Source organism: Lotus japonicus, chromosome 4 (genome assembly GCF_012489685.1).
Source record: "Lotus japonicus ecotype B-129 chromosome 4, LjGifu_v1.2".
NCBI lineage: Eukaryota > Viridiplantae > Streptophyta > Magnoliopsida > Fabales > Fabaceae > Lotus > Lotus japonicus.
In genome coordinates, this window is record NC_080044.1 from 66,059,351 (window position 1) to 66,079,795 (window position 20,445).

At 33.5% G+C, this 20,445-nt stretch overlaps 3 protein-coding genes across 3 annotated transcripts; all 3 read right to left on the minus strand.

Moving 5' to 3' along the window:
• Positions 1-1,392: 1,392 nt before the first annotated feature.
• On the minus strand, positions 1,393-3,294 carry LOC130714050 (early nodulin-16-like). The gene is made up of 2 exons (XM_057563905.1): positions 2,988-3,294; positions 1,393-2,098 (listed from the first exon to the last, which is right to left on the minus strand). Exons 1-2 carry the CDS (start codon positions 3,178-3,180, stop codon positions 1,698-1,700), a joined length of 594 nt encoding a protein of 197 aa, XP_057419888.1. The 5' UTR covers positions 3,181-3,294; the 3' UTR covers positions 1,393-1,697.
• A 2,875-nt stretch (positions 3,295-6,169) lies between these two features.
• On the minus strand, positions 6,170-10,234 carry LOC130711693 (uncharacterized). The gene is made up of 9 exons (XM_057561407.1): positions 9,023-10,234; positions 8,252-8,336; positions 8,056-8,151; positions 7,804-7,956; positions 7,596-7,703; positions 7,377-7,496; positions 6,916-7,041; positions 6,701-6,784; positions 6,170-6,600 (listed from the first exon to the last, which is right to left on the minus strand). The coding sequence occupies exons 1-9, from the start codon at positions 9,970-9,972 to the stop codon at positions 6,475-6,477; spliced, it is 1,848 nt and encodes a 615-aa protein (XP_057417390.1). The 5' UTR covers positions 9,973-10,234; the 3' UTR covers positions 6,170-6,474.
• Positions 10,235-16,590: 6,356 nt separating this feature from the next.
• Positions 16,591-20,445, minus strand: LOC130715090 (nucleoid-associated protein At4g30620, chloroplastic-like). The gene is made up of 7 exons (XM_057565129.1): positions 20,190-20,445; positions 19,543-19,682; positions 18,558-18,658; positions 18,423-18,462; positions 17,765-17,836; positions 17,063-17,119; positions 16,591-16,968 (listed from the first exon to the last, which is right to left on the minus strand). Exons 1-7 carry the CDS (start codon positions 20,278-20,280, stop codon positions 16,894-16,896), a joined length of 576 nt encoding a protein of 191 aa, XP_057421112.1. The 5' UTR covers positions 20,281-20,445; the 3' UTR covers positions 16,591-16,893.

Sequence of the window (20,445 nt, forward strand, 5' to 3'; positions counted from 1 at the left end):
AGGATGAAGTTGCTTATTCCCATAGACTTCGTAGTGCTTAGGGATTTATTCCTAAAATTTCAAAACACCATGCTAAGTACTTGTTTATAGGACTTGTGCATTGTTATCATCAAAACACACTAAGGGATTTTTAAGTACTCCACGTTTAGACTTTACATGTGCTTTGACCAAATTGATATTCTCTTATTTACTATTATTTTTCTTTTTTCTATAAAGTTCATCCTATGTGATAGCTGAAGTTGCATTGTATTCAAAGAGAACTTTTAGGGGGGAGCTAGGGGAAGTTGAGGAGCAAAATGAGAAGATAACATGCGTTAGTTGGGGGATGTTGTTTGTAGGGAAGAAGAAGAGGGACGGCTAGGCCTTAGATATTTGGAGAAATTTATTAATGCCTTGCTTGGTAAACCACATGGAGGTTATGGGGAAAGATTTTAGGCTTGAGGTACACTGATATAGTTTTATATTGTAAGGAGGTTTTTTAAAAAAGGGTCTTTGTGGTGGAGTGATACTGGGAGAGTGGGAGGACATCAATTGCTTTTAGTGGGGTTAATTGATTTTAATATAAAACTTGTCTAATAGATTGAAAGTGAAGTTAGGAGACAGTTTTGGTTGGACTCGTAGGTTTGGAGGAAGTGTCGTGTAAACAATTTCGTAGGCAGTTTGCTAGTATTTCTGAACAAAAAGAAAATATGGTGAGCGAGGTGAGAAAGTGAGAAAATGGTGAATAGAGAGATGTATTTGGTATGGATAAGGGAACTATTTGAATGAGAAAGACCACTCCTTGACTCTTGGCTGCAAGTTATGAATCCAAATGTGCTCAAACAAGATGTTAATGAAAAATGGTGCTGAAAACCTTATGTCTCAGTTGGATTTTCAGTGTATTCAACTTGTGTGACTTTGCAGCATAACTTTTGAAGTGTGGATATAGCCCGTTTTTAGAGATTCTTTGATCTAATATGGCATCGCCTTAAGCTTCAGTGTTTTGTTGAAGAATGAAGAGCTTACGTTGGACGAATGCACACAACATATAACTTGTTGCAAAGAAGGTTTGCTTTAGAAGATAATGATTCATGTTCTCTCTGTAATTGTGAACATGAACATGTTCATTAATTGTTCCCTTGTTAATTTCTTAATCTTTTTGGCAACATTGCCTTAACTAATTTGGTGTCTACATATGAAATTAGAGAATCAACCATGTATATAATCATGTATCTATATTCTTCTATCTATATGAAATCAGAACTTGATTTAGGTTTTCTCTGAAATTGCCTATCTGAGCTAAATTTGATCTTGGTATATCTACAATCCAACTAACTTCCGTGACTTTTTCCCATGTAAGTCCTCCTTCTATATAGCTGAACTTGAAAAAATTAATATATCTTAATCAAAGAAGACTACAAAAAAGTCTGGATTAGATCCATCTGTCTGCATGTGCAGAACAAAATATGCATATAGATATAGGTACTTAATTAATGCGAAATAATACACCCAAATCCAAATATGATTTCAAGTTCAAGGGCAAAATCAAGACCCCTTTCCCATCAAAAGAAGACATAAATGAAGCGAAATAAAAACAAAAGCACTTTCCCTGGTAACCACACAAATACAGCATATAGTAACAAAGACTCAAATGAAAACCAACTTTTGGGGAGTAAGTAGCTCATGGTGCCAGAATTGATTATGAAGAAAACATGTATCTATAAGAAGAACAACATCACCAATGCAACTCCCATCCACATGATGAATCCACTGCCTGAAATGCTAGCAACACCATTACTTGCAGGTGAAGGTGAAGGTGTAGGTGAAGATGAAGATGAAGGAGCCGGCGAAGGTGATGGTGAAAGTGATGACGGATCCGAGTTACTAGACAATATTTCTGTGTGGTGTCTGTGAGACATGACAACCACTGCAAGCTTCAACCCCATCTTGCAGTGATCATCTTTTCCACTGATAAAGAGATGTGATCCTGATCTGTTAAACACCACCTTGTTATACCCTTCCAAGTATACCTCATGGTCTTCCCCCTCTACCTTGCACTTTAAATAGTCCTCCTCATTCACTACGTGCACCGATTCTGTTTCGTTGTCGTATGTAAAAACTGCAAAACACAAGCAATCATTAACCAATTCATATTTGAACGGAGTACAAATAGTAGTAGAAATTAGAAAAGGAGTTTCATTAAGAACTTAATCCAAGGTGGTACAAGACTATAAGTTAGAACATGAGTTTTTTTTTAATGTTTCTAAGAGAAATTAATGATAGCAATCTAACATAATCACTTCCTATAAACTCTAATTTATTTAGGTTGATATTCAAGTAGAGTTGTTTACATTATGTGGGTCTCAGTTTTAATTTAATGTATATTACTAACATTTTAGTGAAATGGAAATGAATTTCAACTAAAGAAATGGACAATAATAATATCTGTAGAAAAAATAGTGAATCCTCATATTCGTTATCGAAAGATACAATGTCAGACACCTTTATCTCTAAAAAAGTAAATACCTTCAAAAGTCTTTGAATATATCAATCGTGAAGAATCATAAAGTTGGTACTTCATTACTTCAAAAATCATTGAACATTAGTTGACCAAAAGGAAGACTAATATAGTTGACAATTCTCACATTCAAGAATTTTTAAAGGTATTTTGACAAATTAATTAACCTGTCTATATGTTATATCTTTCAGAGAAGAATTTAAGTGTTCACTAGTAAACAACAATTACTCAAATTAGAATACATGCCAGAGATATAATTGAATGACTATGTAATTACACAATGAGCACATATAAATTAAATTCCACTAAAAATAATATGTTGAAAGAATGTGTTTTTTTTATGTACCAAAAAAAAACTCTGCTATATTTTGTATGTGAAGAACAGAATAACATAAGAATGAGATAAAATAAAAGCAAATAAGATATTTTCACATAAGAAAACAGAGTAAAGAAAATTAGAAAAATGAAGAATGATGTGGGAAATCATTACTGAGTGAATCACCGATGCTGAATCGGTTACTCTGAGCCCACTGGCTGAGTGAATCTTGTGAACGAACCGGAACCTTCCATGAGTTGTCATTGCCTCCAACCACAAACTCTAGAGCTTGGGAGAAGGAAAGTAGCAGCAGCCACATTGAGAACATGATCATGAACATTGAAAAGCCTCTAGTTAAAGAACCCATTGAGATATGCTTGTTTTGTTTGTTTCAATAGCAATGAGTGTCTTAGAGAAGAAGAAGAAGAAGCAATCAAAGCAATGGTTGTCTGAACACAACACAACACTTAGCTGAATATATAGAATTTCAGTAACAATATGTATGTATATGTATATGTATTAAAGCCACTTGGCAATGTTCTGGCCAACACCAAAATTCACCTTTTCGTTATCTTTAAGGATTATGTAATTTAAATTTTTTACATAATATGAGATCTCATATGAAAGAGCATATTAAATTTTATCTATTCATGTAAGAAAAATGTAAAAGGCACATTAATTGGTTATTCTGAAGGAACTTTTATTTATTTATTATATTAAATACCTGTTCATTTTTTGAGGGGTTGAAGGGTTTTTTCGTTCCAAAGTAGAGGCAGCTAGTGGAGGGCGACACATCTAGGTCAAAACAATTGAACTTTTGAGCTTACTTTTAGTTTTAATAATGTACAGTAAGAATAATTAACGTTGATTTTGCCGTTCTAAGACTAAAGGGAAAATTTTAAAATGGTTAACTAACCCTTATATGTAGGGAAATACTACTTGTACAAGTCTATTTTTATACTTACTAGTAAATCCCCTCTAATCTGATTATAGATTTTGTTTTTATGTTGATCATTAACGAAATGCATTAATCACTTTCATAAATGGACTGGAATAGGCTACTTGGATCGATGGTCGCCTGGTTGGGCTTCATTACGGGTAGATGTGGGGGAAGATTTGAGTTAGATTAATTTGAGGTGACATCCCTTTGCAGTCAATCTCATTAAGGGTGGTCTTTGGCGACCTGACGTTTCGGGCGACCTTTAAGGATTGATGATTTCCACTTATTGTAGTTGTTTTGAACTTTTAGGGCCCGTTTGGTGCACATGACAGGATAGGATAGGACAGGATAGTAATCATATAATGTTGTTATCTGTTGTTTGTTGCACCAGCAAGATATGATAACGCTATCCTGTCTCCTATCCTATCATGTCCATCATGTGTAAAAGTTATCCTGAGGGGGGAGCTAGGATAGAACAGGATAGGATACCAGTTATATATTTTCTTTCAGTATCCTAACTCCAAATTAAATTATTTTAATGTGATATAATTTAAAATAATATTCATTAATAAATATAAAAATATTAATTTAAATAAAATACAAATAAATAAAATTATTATTCATAAATAGTAAAATAGACTACAAATATTGATGTATTAATAGTAATAGACTAATTTTATATTTTTCATCTCCTATAATTTAAAAATTAATAATAATTTAAAAATAAAGTATTTTTGAAATAATAATATTTTTTATTTAGTTAATTTTTATTATTTATCACGTGTTACAACTAAGTGAAAACCAATTGATTACAAATATTACTTTTTAATAGTAATAGACTAATTTTCTATTTTCATCTCCTATTATTTAAAACTATTTATCTACCTATATAATAATTTATAATTTAAATATAAATTACTTTTTAAATAATAATATTCTTAATTTAGTTAATTTTTATTGTTAATTATCACATGTCACAACTAAGTGAAAATCAATTGGTTAGTAGCATAATTTTATTTAAAATATAGGCTATCTTCAAAACAATAAAATAGGCTAATTAATAAAATTTAAATTAATTTTAGTTATTTTAAAATATAGACTCATTCATGAAAATGTAAAAAAATTAAATTTAATAGAATGATCAATTTTTTAATGTATTCTTTTATTCAAATATAACATTTTTCCTTATCATATCCTGTCCTAATCATGTGCACCTCAAACACAGGATATGATAAGAGTCTATCCTGCTCTTATCATATCATGTTGCTATCCTGCTCACATATCATATCCTATCATATCCTATACTCACCACCAAACAGGCCCTTAAGGTTTAAGAAATATTTTAGTTTGTTCCCCACATTCTCTAAATCAAGACATTTGTTAGTTATGTGAAGGGGGAGATAATTAGATTAGTGTTACGCAGACTCACCTTTAAATGCCCTTGAAGGCCTTTGTAAATGTTCATGACAAAATATGCCAGATTGTGTTTGGAATTTTCTTTAGGGTTATTAGTTTGGTCTCTTTATTCCCAACGTGAACAATAATGTAAGGAACTATATTAATAAAAGAAAGAGTTAATGGTCAAATTAGTCCCTAATTTTATAAGCGAGTTTGAGTTTAGTCATTCAGCGGAAAAGTGAAGTTTAGCAGCGGTAAAAAACAACCAATAATTATAAAAATGACGGTCATTAAATGTCATTTTTTCGTCGAGTGACTAAAATCAAACTCAGTTACAAAATCAGGGACTTACTAGCCACTAACCCTAAAATAAATTATTAATTTATATTGCAAATGTTTTTTTTTTACGGTCGGAATGATTTTGATGTAAAGGTTTCGGATTTGGCACGTGTTTATATTGACGTTCTAAGGTTTGGAAAGGCAGATATTTTCTTCTACATGTGGAAGTCATGGAACATGTGCAATGAGTATTCAAATACAGCCTGGGTGTTTATTTGGTTGCACTGATACATAAACACTTGGGGATATTTGTTCAAAAGCGACATACCATAACTTCTTGTTGGAAGTGATTTTGAAATCAAACATGACTTATAACAAATTTGCTTATGTGGTGAGAAGCCTAACAATCACTTTTTGAGGGTGAACGCACTTTGAATTGTGTGTCACATGTTATTATTATTAATAAAGTGAGACCGGACATTCAATTCTTATTGGGTCTTTGATTGATAGTACCATTATAAGCGTTTGTTAACCGAAGGTATATCTTGTTATGAAGATGAGAAACGCATATCTCCATATCTAACCGTAGAAAAATATCATATTACTTCTATTTGCCAACATTTCTCTGCAAAGGTAATGATAGATCTTGTGTTTTTCATTTTGTAAAACTGTCGACCATGCTTACAGATATCTATTAACTTATACTACTAAATAGAATTATAATTTTGCCTAAACAATATAAACAAACCAAATTTGCCTCCAAAGACAAACCCAAAGTCACATAGTTTGGCCAACAGAGTAATGGGATCAACAGGGATAAGCAAGTCAAATTGTCACACAAACATTCATGAGAGGTAGCAGGTGAAAACCCCTAGCAAGCAAGACAAATATAAGAAGGATTTTCACTATGTGCATGTTTGGAAATTCTTCTCCAATTGATTCTGAAATCAAAATCAATTCTCAGAAGAAACTTCCAGGAGTAGCTTCTCACTTCAATAATTGATCATGAGAAAAGAGAAGCTAATCCAAACATGCTATGTTCCCTCATTTAAGGAGGGTTTTCACTATCGACTTGACGTTGAGTTTCTTGAGGTCAGTGTAGGACTGTCCGCAACCCACAAACATGACTGGAGCTCCAGATATGTAAACCATTGAAAGTGCAGCTCCAACCTGATAAAAGGAAACATTTGCAGACCATAAATATTCATCAAGAAAACCAAAATGCCCAGCCAAAGTTTTACTTGAAATTTTAGAGCTTGCAATTGCGTACCTTATCATCTATGGTGTCAAACTTTGTGAGCAAGATCCCATCTATCAATCTGGGTGTGAGAGATGTTGAGAGGTCGGCTAGTTTCTGCAATGAAACAGAAGGGTTCAATAACTGTATATAAGAAAAACAGAAACAAAAGCAAGATTGTGGATCCAACCAAAAAAACAAAAAGGAAAATTGTTTTGGACAAAAATATTAAATATACAGAACCGAACCTGATTGAACTTTGAAAGCTGATCAACTGCATCATTACCAACCAGTGCTTCTCCAACAAATAAGACCAGGTCAGGATTGTTAAGATAGATCAGCTTTGACAGTGCTCTCATCAATGGTTCATTATCCTGAAAACAAGCAGTGACATGTCAGACTAAATGCATCGAGCAAGATCAATAGTTTCCAAATTCAAATATAAACAAATAAATTCAACCAATCTACTATGAGAAATGATCCTCTATTCCGGTATACATAAAATAAATGCAAGGTTCACAGTATGGATTTATTTACCCTAACAGCTAAGACTAGAAAACTGTTATATTGAATAAAAGGTTCATTGTACGGAATCACTACCCCAACAGCTAAGACTAGAAAACTAATATTGTATAAAAGGAGTCACCAAGTATATATACACTCATAAACTCATTAAACTCTTGACTAGAGCAATAACTGCAATAATTACCTGCATACGACCAGCTGTATCAACTAGAACAACATCTGAACCATTGCGTGAAGCTTCCTGAATTGCTTCTTTTGCCACAAGCGCAGGATCCTTTTCATAGCCCTTCTCAAAGATAGGGATCTGAAAAGGGAAAATATAAGATATATGCTTCCAGTAACTGATAATGATGTGAAGCAAGAATTTATGTGCAAAGCTTTAAGCAGTAAAATCAATATGAACCTGAAGTCTTCGTGCATGTGTCCGTAGCTGCTCAACAGCTCCTGATCGAAATGTATCACAAGCAGCCATCATGACACTAACATTGTGTTGTTGAAGCCAGTAAGCAACCTACACAGTCACACAAAATAGAATACCTCCTTCCAGTTAAAAGGCAACCCAACAGATGGAATCTTAAATAAATAGGAAAAGCAATATGATTTCCCTTCACCTTGGCTAGATTAGTGGATTTTCCAACTCCATTAACTCCAACAAATACAACAACATATGGTTTCCTATGCTCTTTGGCTGCATGAATGTCCCTCAAAATGTCAATAGAACGCCTAGGAGTTAAAATACGAACAAGAGCTTCTTCCATTGCTGCCTGCATTGATTTTTTTAATCATGAGATCCCTATACAAAAGTCTTTATATACAGAAAAAGCCAGCATCAAATGTCAATAGGGCAAAAAGTAGAGACAAACATGCACTGTTGAAGATATCCTTGTAAATGAAGCCAGTTTTTTTCCTTCAAGACTTGCTGCCACTGACTCACATAGTTTCTCAGCTATTTCCTCAGCCTGCAAGTGACACAAAATGTAAACAATGTTAGCCAGCTAAATAAGAGCAAAAAGTAGCTGATGGATAACCATTTAGATGCTGTTAAGGATAAATACATACCACATTCTTAGTCATGAGCCTATCCTTCAGAGCTTTCAAAGCTGGCTCCAAGTCTGACTTCTCCAAATTGGCCTTCCCAGCAATACTGAGTACAAGGATGTGTTCTTATTAGTAATTCAGTGAAAAGATGAAAAATGAAACAAAGAAGAAAGCTATGTTATCAAAGTAAAGTTCTAGAATTAGGCAGTTCAAGTAGCAGGTGTATGGTTATTTGCATCTAAACAACACAACAATTAAGCTTTACCACAGCAGATACCAGCAAAAGGAAAATGGAAACAAGACATCATCTCTAGATTTTAGAAAACGGGGACTTAAGATTATGTTTGGGCTTATAGAAAGGAATGGAATAAATGAAATCCTTAAATGTTTCATTGTTGGATTGTTTAAAATAGGATGGAATGAAATAAGACATAATTCTATCTCATTCCATCCAGTACGACACTTTTTCTTCCCCTCCAATTTGGATGGAAGTCTCCATTCCATGATTTTTATTACGATCACCAGACTGCAGCAAATCTTCATAAGAACAATCCAATTGTCAAGGTATCTCATGGAACGGAAACAATGAAACAACCAACAGAGTCGTAACATACAAAGTAAGTAGAACATTCAATCTCAATGTACAGCTTTGTATCATTTTACAGGACTTCAAGCACCACTGCATCAATTCCATACTATAAGGTAAACTACATAACATAACATAACATAAATCTAAGCAATGCAACCACATTCTAGATATAAAGACTAACTTCACCAGTTCAGGAATCATACCTCTGAAACATGGAGGAAAACCAACCCTTCTTTTTAGCATCAGGCTTGCTCTTCTTCCCAACATCAACATCATCATCATCATCCTCCTCACTATCACTACTAAGAACCTCTTCTTTATCCATCATACTCTCCCCTTGCTCCTTAGCCAAATAATCAACTTTCCTATCCCCATCATCATCACCCCCACCAACTTGATCCGTAAAATCCAGCTTGGTTTCCGGGGTTGACTCATCCCAAACCCTGTTTTTCTTAACCACCTTCTTTGGCTCTACCTTGGAAACAACACTATCTGTTATCTTCTTCTTCTTCACATCCCCACCTTTTGACCTAAGTTTCTGTAGCTTATTTACATCAAAAGCCCCAACATTGGAACTCTCATTCTCTTTACCATTCACACTACTTTTCCTCATGTTAGAATCGTTAGCAACAACAACAGAATCACCATTCTCCAGTTTACGCCCCTTTTTCCCCTCACCGTCATTCTTCAATTCACCACCACCGCCCTTCTTCCCGTCGTGCCCAGCCTTGTTCGCGGCTTGCTGCTTCCTGTTGCCGCCAATTGCGGTAACGGCATTCGACGATTTCTTCAGATCCTCGGCGCGAGCCTCGGCTTCGATCTTGAGCTGCCGGAAAGTCTCATCAAAATCTGGGTAGAGCGTTTTCTTGCTGGGATCGTGGATCAGCGAGAATTCGCGCTTGACGGCGGCGAGCAAGTCGTCGACGTACAAGAGGTGGAGAATGCGCTGGTAGACGGCGACGAAGACGAGGCCGAGATCATTGTGGAAGGTCCATTTGAGGGAGTAGGAGTCATGCGTGTACGATGCCGCACCGGATCGCTCCTCGAGAAGACAGGATCGGATCAACGTGTCGATCGGTGATCCCTTCAACGCGTTTCCCCAACTCCATAGGATCAATCCTCCTCTTGTGAAAATCAGCAACTGCTCTAACATGGTTGAGTTTCAGATTGGAGTGAAGGTTCTGTGAATTTTGAAATTGAAATTGGAATTGGAATTTGAATTTGGGGTTAAATGTTAGGTTTGTTTGTTTGGTTTGGTTTGGGTGATGGTGGATATCAGAAGATGAAGAAGAAGACGGTGGCATGTGCTAGATTCGTATGCCGCGTGCGCCGTCGTTGACTTAGTGGACCCCAATCCGGCGGTGGCTAGTCCTGCGAGTTGAAACGGTTTAACCGAAATTACCCACGGTTTCTACAACTTGGCGCCAATCTGATGTTGACACCTAAATAAGTAAAACACGATTTTTTTTTCTTTTGTTAATGGAGTGTGTGTTTTATTTTGGAAAACGTTAATGGAGTGTGTGTGGATTTATGTTGAATTTAATGTGACAAATTTTAGTTTCTCTATTTAGTACTTGTGGTCAATATATGATAAGAGTGGAGATATGAGAGAATTAGGTAAGGGCAAGATAAGATGATGATAAACTCATATCTTATCGTGTGTTTGAGATAAGACAAAATAATAATATGATATAATATAAACACTAACAAATGCATCAAATTTTCATTTGTATTTTTTAAAATTAATTTTTTTTTAAAAAGTAGTACTCTATTAAATTAAATTTTTTACATGTTTATAAATGAACTTATAAACATATTATAAATTATATAAAAAAATATTGAAATAATTGCATTTGAGATTAAGTATTATAATAGATAGAAAACCGCTACCATATCATTGTGTCACCATAAGTTAACTCATCCCCTGAGGATAACTTATACACATCAATATCAATCAATCAATATATATTAGAAAATAAGAACTTCTATCAGGCTGATTTAGTGACGTATCATTCTCACGTTAATTCTTAGTGACGTGTCATTCTCACGTTAATTCTCATTAAAAAAATTCCACGTGTCATTCTCAGGTTAATTCGCATAAAAAAAATAAATTTTTAAATTTTAGATTTGATTAGGATTTAGGTTGTTTATTTCTTGATTTTATCTTAATTTATTTTTGATTTATTTTTAGAGTATTAATTAATTTTTATGGTATTTTTATGGCTTAATTGCACTTTTGGTCCCCCAACTATGGCCTTCCTGCAAAAATCGTCCCTAAACTTCAAAATTAGCAAAACTCGTCCCTCAACTATACACACAGTTGCACTTTTGGTCTTCCGTTAGCATTCCGTCAGAAATCTAACTGAAAATGATGACATGGCCTTTCTTAATTAATTTTATTTTAACTGAAAAAAAAGTTTTTTTAATTAAATAACAGCAGGGTTTGACAAGTTGGTTATTATTATTATTATTATTATTATTATTATTATTATGCTTCAAGTCTCCACCGTGTTCACCATCAAGTCTCCACCGTCTTCACCATCAACACAGTCCTCCTCCATCTTTTTCATTCTGATCCCAAATGCTTTGAAGGTCACACCTTTCCTCCTTCAACCTTTCAAATCCCTAACTCAAATGCATCCAAACCCATCAAACCCTTCCAAGGCGCCACTACCTCAATCGGAGCTCCCCTCACCGAACCTAGATGCAACCAGATTGTCCCCACCGTGACACCACCAGATCGAGAACCGGGACTGAGGGATCGAGCAGATCAAGAACCACCGTGACACCACCAGATTGAGAGTCTGCTCTCTGTTTTATCTTCTTCTCTGTTCTGCTCTTTGATTTCCTAGGTTTTTATTCTCTCTCACCACCACCACCACTAGATCTGCCATAATCGAACCACCACGACACCACCCTCAACCACCACCAAACAAATCCTTCTTCCTCCTACCAAATCTGGGTTTTCGGAGGCTATTTTAAGCATTTTAGTTTTTCGATCCATCAAGAGATTGTGAGGCTTCAAGTCCCTGTGCAAGATTCCATGGCCATGGCAGAAAGCAACGCCCTTACAAAGTTGGCACATCAAGCTTTTGACGGTTTTGGGTGGGACATTTTGTCCAGTTTGACGAAAAGTGCGAATGAATTTCTTGAGATTGGTATCCATGTACTCAAAGACCAAGTACAACACTGTTTTCCCTTCCTTACTCTGACCTTGTTTAAATTCCATAATTTGTGTTGTTGATTCATTGGAGATGAACATGGAGGAGGATTAGATATTAATGATTTAACGCAGGGTTTAACCCATCTTCTCCATCTTGGTTCTGCTCTGGGTTATACCCTCCGCCACCTCCTGAACCAGATCTGCGTGGCGAACCAAAATGACAGTGATGAGATGGTGAAGCTTGCGGCCATGGGAAAGGGAGGAGCTTGGTGGCTGGGTTATTAATATTTTTCAATTAAAATATTATTAAATAATACCACATCAGCAATCTGTTAGATTTATGACGGAATGCTAACGGAAGACCAAAAGTGCAACTGTGTGTATAGTTGAGGGACGAGTTTTGCTAATTTTGAAGTTTAGGGATGATTTTCGCAGGAAGGTCATAGTTGAGGGACCAAAAGTGCAATTAAGCCTATTTTTATTGAATTTTCGGATTTTTAATTAATTCAAGATTTTATGAGTTTTTTTATGATTTGCTATATTTTAATAGTTTTTATCTATATTTATTTAGTGCCTTTTTAGATTTTAGATTTGATTAGGATTTAGGTTGTTTATTTCATGATTTTATTTTAATTTATCTTATTATTTATTTTTAGAGTATTAATTAATTTTTATGGTATTTTTATTGAATTTTCAGATTTTTAATTAATTCAAGATTTTATGAGTTTTTATTGTGATTTGCTAGCTTTTTGTAGTTTTTATCTATCTTTATTTAGTACCTTTTTAAATTTTAGATTTGATTTAAAAGATTTGTCCTAATTATCTAAGATTTACCTAGATTACTTCTTACTAAATTTATTTCATCATAATTTAAATAGATTATTAATATCTGAATTTTTTTTTCATAAAATTTAAAAATTTTAAAATATTTAAAAACTAAAAATTCAATAAAAATACATTAAAAATTAATTAATAAAAACTACCAAATCACAATAAAAACTCATAAAATCCTTAATTAAATAAATATTCGAAAATTAAATAAAAATAAAAAATAAAATTTAATTAATACTCTAAAAATAAACTTTTTCTTCACCTAAAATTTATTTCCATAACAAATCTTGAAACCAATTTTTTAAATTTAATTTTAAATCTGAGAAATTTTTTCATAAAATATTAAAATCTTAAAATATTTGCCTTAATTATCTAAGATTTACGTAAATTGCTCCTTACTAATATTGCATCAATCATCTCCTCCCCTACATGTCTCTACTGTGAACCGGTTGGAATGGAGGAAAAATGAGGAAAATTACTCGAGTATGCAACTTGCTTTATGTGGTGCTGATAATTGTGTAAGTTGATAATTGTGTAAGTGTTTGACATAAATGTTTATGCTTCGCTTCCTAAAGGTTATTTTTTGTTGTTGAATTTGATTGACCTAATTAGTGAGCACTATATTTGGTAGTGTTGATTCAATTCCTAAAAGCCATGGCCTTTAATTTTCTCTTAATTTGTTCATTGTTCCCTATTTTGTGATTGTTTTGTTTAATTTCATATATGCTTTAGTATTTGTTGGTGGTTTCTGTGATGCTTCCATATCTCTTAAATAAACTAATGTTGTGATGCTACCTCTTATGCAACCCTTATTCTGAATGTACTTAATCGGCCAATTGATAGCAGACTTACATGCTTTTATCCTTCCCATTGCAAGTTTATTTAATTGCATCATTGTCTTTCAGTTTTGGCTGCCAAAACTTCATCTACAATGTCTGCATCATGAAGGCAGAGAAACTCTTTCAGAAGAAGGGACGTCCAACAAATTTGACCCAGTTAAAGAAATGAGATTTAGGTAAGATACTTATTCATATGATTGTTTTCAATTCCAGATTTGCTATTTTTCTTATTAATTAATAGCTTTTTTTGTTGTCAATTGTAAATCGCTTTTAGACATAGCTATAGTCTCTTTTATTTTGCTTCACTATCTCAATAGTGGAATCTTTTTTTTCAATTAGTACATGGGTTAAAATTCTAAATTTGCTTAACTAAAGGTCTGATTCTATTTGATTTTCAGGCAGTTTCTTATTTGGCTCAAGAATGTTTGGGGTTATGATCCGAGAACTGCATCCTTATACCTATCACATCCATGGGTATTAGTTGTACTCATAGCTGCATCTTTATAACTCATAAGTTACATTTAGTTTGGCTTCATAACTGATACTTGAACTTTTGCTTAGTGGGAAGCAAGCCTTAACGCAGTTAATGAGCTGAATGGAAAGGGAATGTGGGTAAGGAGAATGAATCATATAAAATTTCCTTATTTTCATTCACCAATTTATGGCCTTTGCTCTTGCTATCTCATTTCTTGCTGATAAATTTATAGCTACTGATTTGTGTTGATTTTGTATCTTAGAATTATGAATCTGATCAAATAAGTAACTTTTCCAGCATGTGGTTCATTCTCCTTTTCGTCTCCATTTTTTTACTGCAATTCTTGATCTGATGTGGAATGGGGTTAGGATATAAGATTGGTGGCAGAATGAATAGTTCTTAGTTCATATAATGAGGATAGGGACTTTGCTGAGCTCTATGGACATCACTTCTCATCCCAATCTGTAAGGGAAGAAATTTATTATAGCCTTCACACATTCTGATTGCTTAGTATAAAAAGATTATTAACTCTTATCCGGGTTTTATGGACTTGCATGTCTGCTGCTCACCTTTTTTTTTGGTAATTCAATTGTTTTCCACTACCTAAACATTATTTCATTGTTCCTCTCAATCTGTTTTGTCCATCTCACATGTGTAATGTAAGCTCTTGCTTGGTTTGCAATTTGGTTTTGTATTTTTTTTCTATAACAGATGCATCATCTTGCACAATTTAAGATCATTCCCAATGATGTAGAGTAAAAGAAAGACATTGATGCTCCCAACTACCAAAGAAGCATGACGATGATTGATGATATGTGATGGATTTGCAAGAAATGGAGCATGAGTTCTACACCAAGAATAGTATAAAATGTGTTATTCTAAATACAGTTGGTGGCTACTATACATCTCTAAAGGACCACACTTCTTGATAAATGGTGGCAAAAAAGAGCATGCAAAGATCAATGTTTGTTGTAATGATGTTTCAAGGTGTTGCCACCTATGTATAAGTAAATCCTTCTCCTATTTTGACACGTGTTACACTGAAAATTTTAAAATCTTCTTTTTAACTTTAGAGATTTTTTATGCATATGTAACGTGACATATTGTTTTATATAAAAAGTATCATTATATTTTTTTTTAAATAATCATTATACTATAAACTAATTGATTGATATTGTGTTAAATTACAAATAAAATCAAATGAGATACCAACCGAATGCATTCAGTTATAAATAGAGAGGAGAAATTTCTGCACCAAAAATTTATTACCAAAACAATCTATGTTGGCTAATTTAAAAATTTTAAATATGAGAAACTTTTTCATAAAATATTAAAATCTTCTTTTCAACTTTAGAGATTTCTTTATGTATATGTAACGTGAGATTTTGTTTTATATAAAAAGTATCATTATATTTTTTTAAACAATCATTATATTCTAAACTAATTGATTGATATTATGTTAAATTTCAAATAAAATCAAATGGGATACCAACCGAATGCATTCAGTTATAAATGGAGAGGAGAAATTTCTGCACCTAAAATTTATTGCCAAAACAAATCTATGATAGCTAATTTGAAATCTATGCAAAATTATTTTTGTCCGTTTAAGGTTCGTAAATTTTGTACAAAGTCTGATATATTGCTATTTTATGACTTCAAATAAACAAAATGATGTCATATTTTATGATTTATCTTTCACAACCCTAATTTGTGCTACTATCACATTCTTTTTTTCCCATGATTAATATGTATTTATCATCTGCTTTATTATAATTGTTCTTACATTTTTAGTATGTTAATTTTTTTATAATTTAAAATATTGATCGATGTATCAAATATAATAGACACATTCTTTTTTTTTCATGATTAATATGTGTTTATCATCTGCTTCATTATGATTTTTCTTACATTTTTAGTATCTTAAATTTTTTTATAACTTAAAATATGATCGACGTATCAAATACAATAAACATATTCCCCGTGCAACGCACGGATTAAAAAAACACTAGTATGGAAAGAATACGATAAGAGATATGATTGTGAAATCATATCATTATGGCGCAACAAATAATAAATTACAGTAGGATATGATAACATTATCATAACTTCCTGCTCACAAAGTGTGTCCTTAAGATATATAAAACCACGTTAGTGAGTATATCAAGTATCAACATCAAACCACTACCTACACTAAGAAGTCATCGCTTCACAGTGAGCGTATTTAGATATAAGGACCGACTAAATAGCTTTTTTCAATTCAAATGAGATCTAAACTCTGAATATCACTGGCTTACGAAATGAAATGCTGAAACACTACACTAATTCAGTTGGTTGAACTAAATTTTAAACACACAAAAAAGTGCATGATATCAAATTAATTTGTATTTTAATCATTGCCATGGATTAAAATACAAAAGGTCAAATGGAAAATAAGTAGCAAAAAATATTGAGACGGGCTAAATATTGGAGTGCTAAACTCAATTTTTGATAAATTACGTTGGTGCAGTTACACTTGCTGTGTGGTACCTCCCATTCAGACGAGCTAAATATTTGAGTACTAAACTCAATTTTTCTTCCAAAATTCATCCGAACTCAGCCGAATTGAGATAAAATTAACAGGGCAAGGACAAAAGAAGTGGCAGTTTAGATGGTACATAAAGTCATAAACTGAATTAAAATATTACAAATTCAAAATCACAGCATAAGGACATAAAAGCATTTCTGACATGTTATTCGGATGCAAAATTGAGGTTCAGCTCATTGTCATCATTTTAGCCCTTCACCGAGCCCTGGCGGCATACCCAAGCTCTGCGCAAGACCACTCATTCTTTCCTTCATGGCCTGGAAAAAAAAAGAAAGAACATGTTTTCCCAAATCAATAACCAAAAGGGCATATAAATTTTCATTCTTTCTCTTGAAAAAGCAATACTTTTACCTGGACACTCTTCTGATGTGCATCCTTGTATGCCTCAGTGACTAAAAGTGAAAGTTTCTGCAACCCAAAAGATGTTTAGTAATAGATTGTAATTTATCAAGGACATTAAAAAGCATATTTAAAGTAACCATTATTAGCTATTCCACCTAACTCTAAGGTCCTGTTTGGAAAAGCTTATTTGAGTTTATCTTATAGGCTTATAGCATGAGCGCTTATGTAAGTGATTGGATGAACTTATGTAAATAGCTTATGATTTGGAGCTTATTTTCATAGGTTGCACAGATTAACTCATGTGCTTATTGTCATAAGCATGTAATTAAGCTGTTTACCCAAAAGCATCCTAGGTACATTGAAACGTATCTGTCATTCATAAACATTCCTATTTCCTACAATTTATGGAGTAATTAATTTCATGAACTAGGCAAGTCAGCTGCTAGTTGAGACAGGTGTAACCTGTGTTATGTTTTCATTCAAGAGAATAATCATATCCACATTCTAAATTTGGGTCTCTCAGCCTAATTTTTTTTTTGATAATTATTTATGTATGCAGCAAATAACAAAGAATTTACAAATAGGATCTTTACACATTTGAACATCTACTCTTATTTCATCATATTGTCATCATGTATGCAGCATGCTGTGGATATAATCTGACAGAAAAAAGTATATTGAGTTTTAAAATCACTTAAGTTGCTCACTCACTTCTGGTCCCAATTCCATAGCAGCCTCAGTAATTATTGTTCTTATAGGTTGCTGATTCCCAGATAGTGTTACCTAACAAAGTAAAAAATAAACTTCATCAAAGACAATTAACAAATAAAATCAAAACTCCTATTCTAGGTTATCTTGTAAGTATCTATTATGTAGAACGCATCATGATGATGATAAAGGTAGAACAAGAAAGAAGTTATCAAGCGTCTGTAAAACAAAACTCAACCATCAAATTGTTCAATGTCACACAGCATCTAACAAGGAATTGACTCCTCTAAAGTGAGAGTCACTTTAGACAGTAGAGTAAGACATGACCATTGATTAAGAAATCAACTGTTGTAATTTTGATCATATACTTGCACTTGTATAACAAATCATCATGTTCCTTAAATCTCTACAATTGATTTCTAAATCAACTGTTGTGATCTGATCGCTTACTTTACCCTCTAAAGTGATTCCCTCACTCAACAGGAGCCACATCCATCTAACAAAGTATAATATGTTCATAAGATGATGGACATGGAAATCTGTTCTTTCAACATTCAAAAGTAAAATTGAAGGGCAGATAAAGTCCCAGTTCACAAATCTGCTAACAAAAGCATGTAAGGGTTTCTACCACCGAGCATGCGAGAGCAAGCAAATATCATACCTTAATTAACTCATCCTCGCAGTAACCATCAAACTCTGCTCTGCATAATAGAATAATGACAAATAACTCTAGTTAATAACTCGTACAACTGGGAAGAACAGGAAAAGCTATAATTGTTTGGTGAGAAAATTATACGCAGCAAGTTCTTTCTGTACTCGCACTGCTTCAACTTGGACAACCATCTGCGCCTTCTTCACGGTCTCGTAAAGATTTTGCATGTTTCCAAGCATTCCTGTCTATAATCAATCCACAATAGCACAAACCCATCAATTATGAATACTACTATAAGTCACATCAGAAACACACAACATAATACTCCCTAACAAGTTTAAGAGATTGTAGAAGTTAAAGATTAAAACTTCATGTATGCACACATATTAAGTTTTTTGTCCAAGAAAGGTTTTAAGTAGCTGTCTGGTTAAATCTAAAAATTCTATTAAGTTTTTAAAGTTCTGTACTTATGGAATGGTTTAAAATTTCGGGAATGCAACTTGCTGATTACCAAATTTAACAAACAGATAAGATCAATCATTAAATAGGTTCAGTATAGATAGGCTGATATCCTGAGGTTCCAGATCAATAACCCATATCAGATGTTTTGGCAGCAGAGAAAATACCGAAGATAGAAATAAACCCAGGAGTTAAAATTCACGAATGACAAAAATAACATATTTCAATCAATTAAAATACCAACTCAAAGAGGCACATCATCAATGGCAGCATTTTCACTTCAGCATATCACATAGTGAAGATCTGTCATGGACCAATACCACAATTATAGGTCCTGACTATGTTTCACATCAGAAATACTCTCAAACAGGGGTTGTTGTAAGTGTGACACAGTATGAAGTTTTTGCTAATGCTTCTATGTATTAATCTCTAGGATGCATACAGGAAAGAAGTCTTTTGGAACAATATTAAATATTGCAATTTTGAAACCTATCTCTCTCTTCTCTTCCTATCTCTCTAGTGGTCTACACCCATTGAGTGTACAAAAATCTTTATTGGATGGAATATGTAAACACTAAACAGATATGAAATATGGATACAAAATAGATTTTGCAATCCTGTGTCTTTTCACATGTGACATGGAAACCAGAAGAAGGTTAACTTGACAAACCTTAGAATCACCGTCATTATTTTCCTTTTTTCCTCCAAAAAGGGCATAAACTCGGAAACATCGATCACGCCCTACTTTTTTATGTCCACGCTGGGATAAAGGCCTCATGTCAACTACATTCGCACTGGAGTTTAGTTTACCTAGATAGCATAACCAATTATTACAATTTAGTGATGATGAGTTAAAGTTGACAATCAAACGCATATATCATATTCACCTCATGTAATTTTTAGCATGTTTAGATCAGCTTCTACCAATTCTTAAACCCAAAAACTACTCCCCCAATAATTGATTCTGACTCTAGAATCAATTGTAGAAGGGTTTCTAAACATGCACTTGTCTCATACTTTTTTTTAATAGTGGTGGCTACTGGAGCATGAAAAGTAAACTTATTTGGTCAAACCTAGAATCAAAGTGAAACTCTTCTGGTTTAGAAACATAAGAAATAGACCTATGGATACACCAAACCAACAATTCAATACAACAACCCAAAAAAAAACAAGCATTTCATTCTATGCCTGTGAAATTGGAGAATCACACTCAACCAAGGCAAATTCCCACATGACATGCTAAAGTAGATAAAGTTTCAAACTTCAATGAATTCAGAAGCAATCCAGATGAAAATTAAATCTGGGGTGGAGACTTACAGAGAGAAGTTGATAAAAGGCTAAGCTTTTTCCTTTCACTTGCTCCGTGGATGTTTGATAATTGACCAGTGAGAGAAACAGTGGACGCCATTGGCTTCCACGCGAATTTGGGTTTCGAGATCGAAGGAGGAGATGATGGATTTTTGGGGGTGAAGTGAGAAAGCGGTGTTAGATAATGAAGATTTTTTGTTTACTTCGAAGTGTTGGACAAAGAAAAGACAATGAATGAAAGATTGAAGACTGAAGACTTGGGATT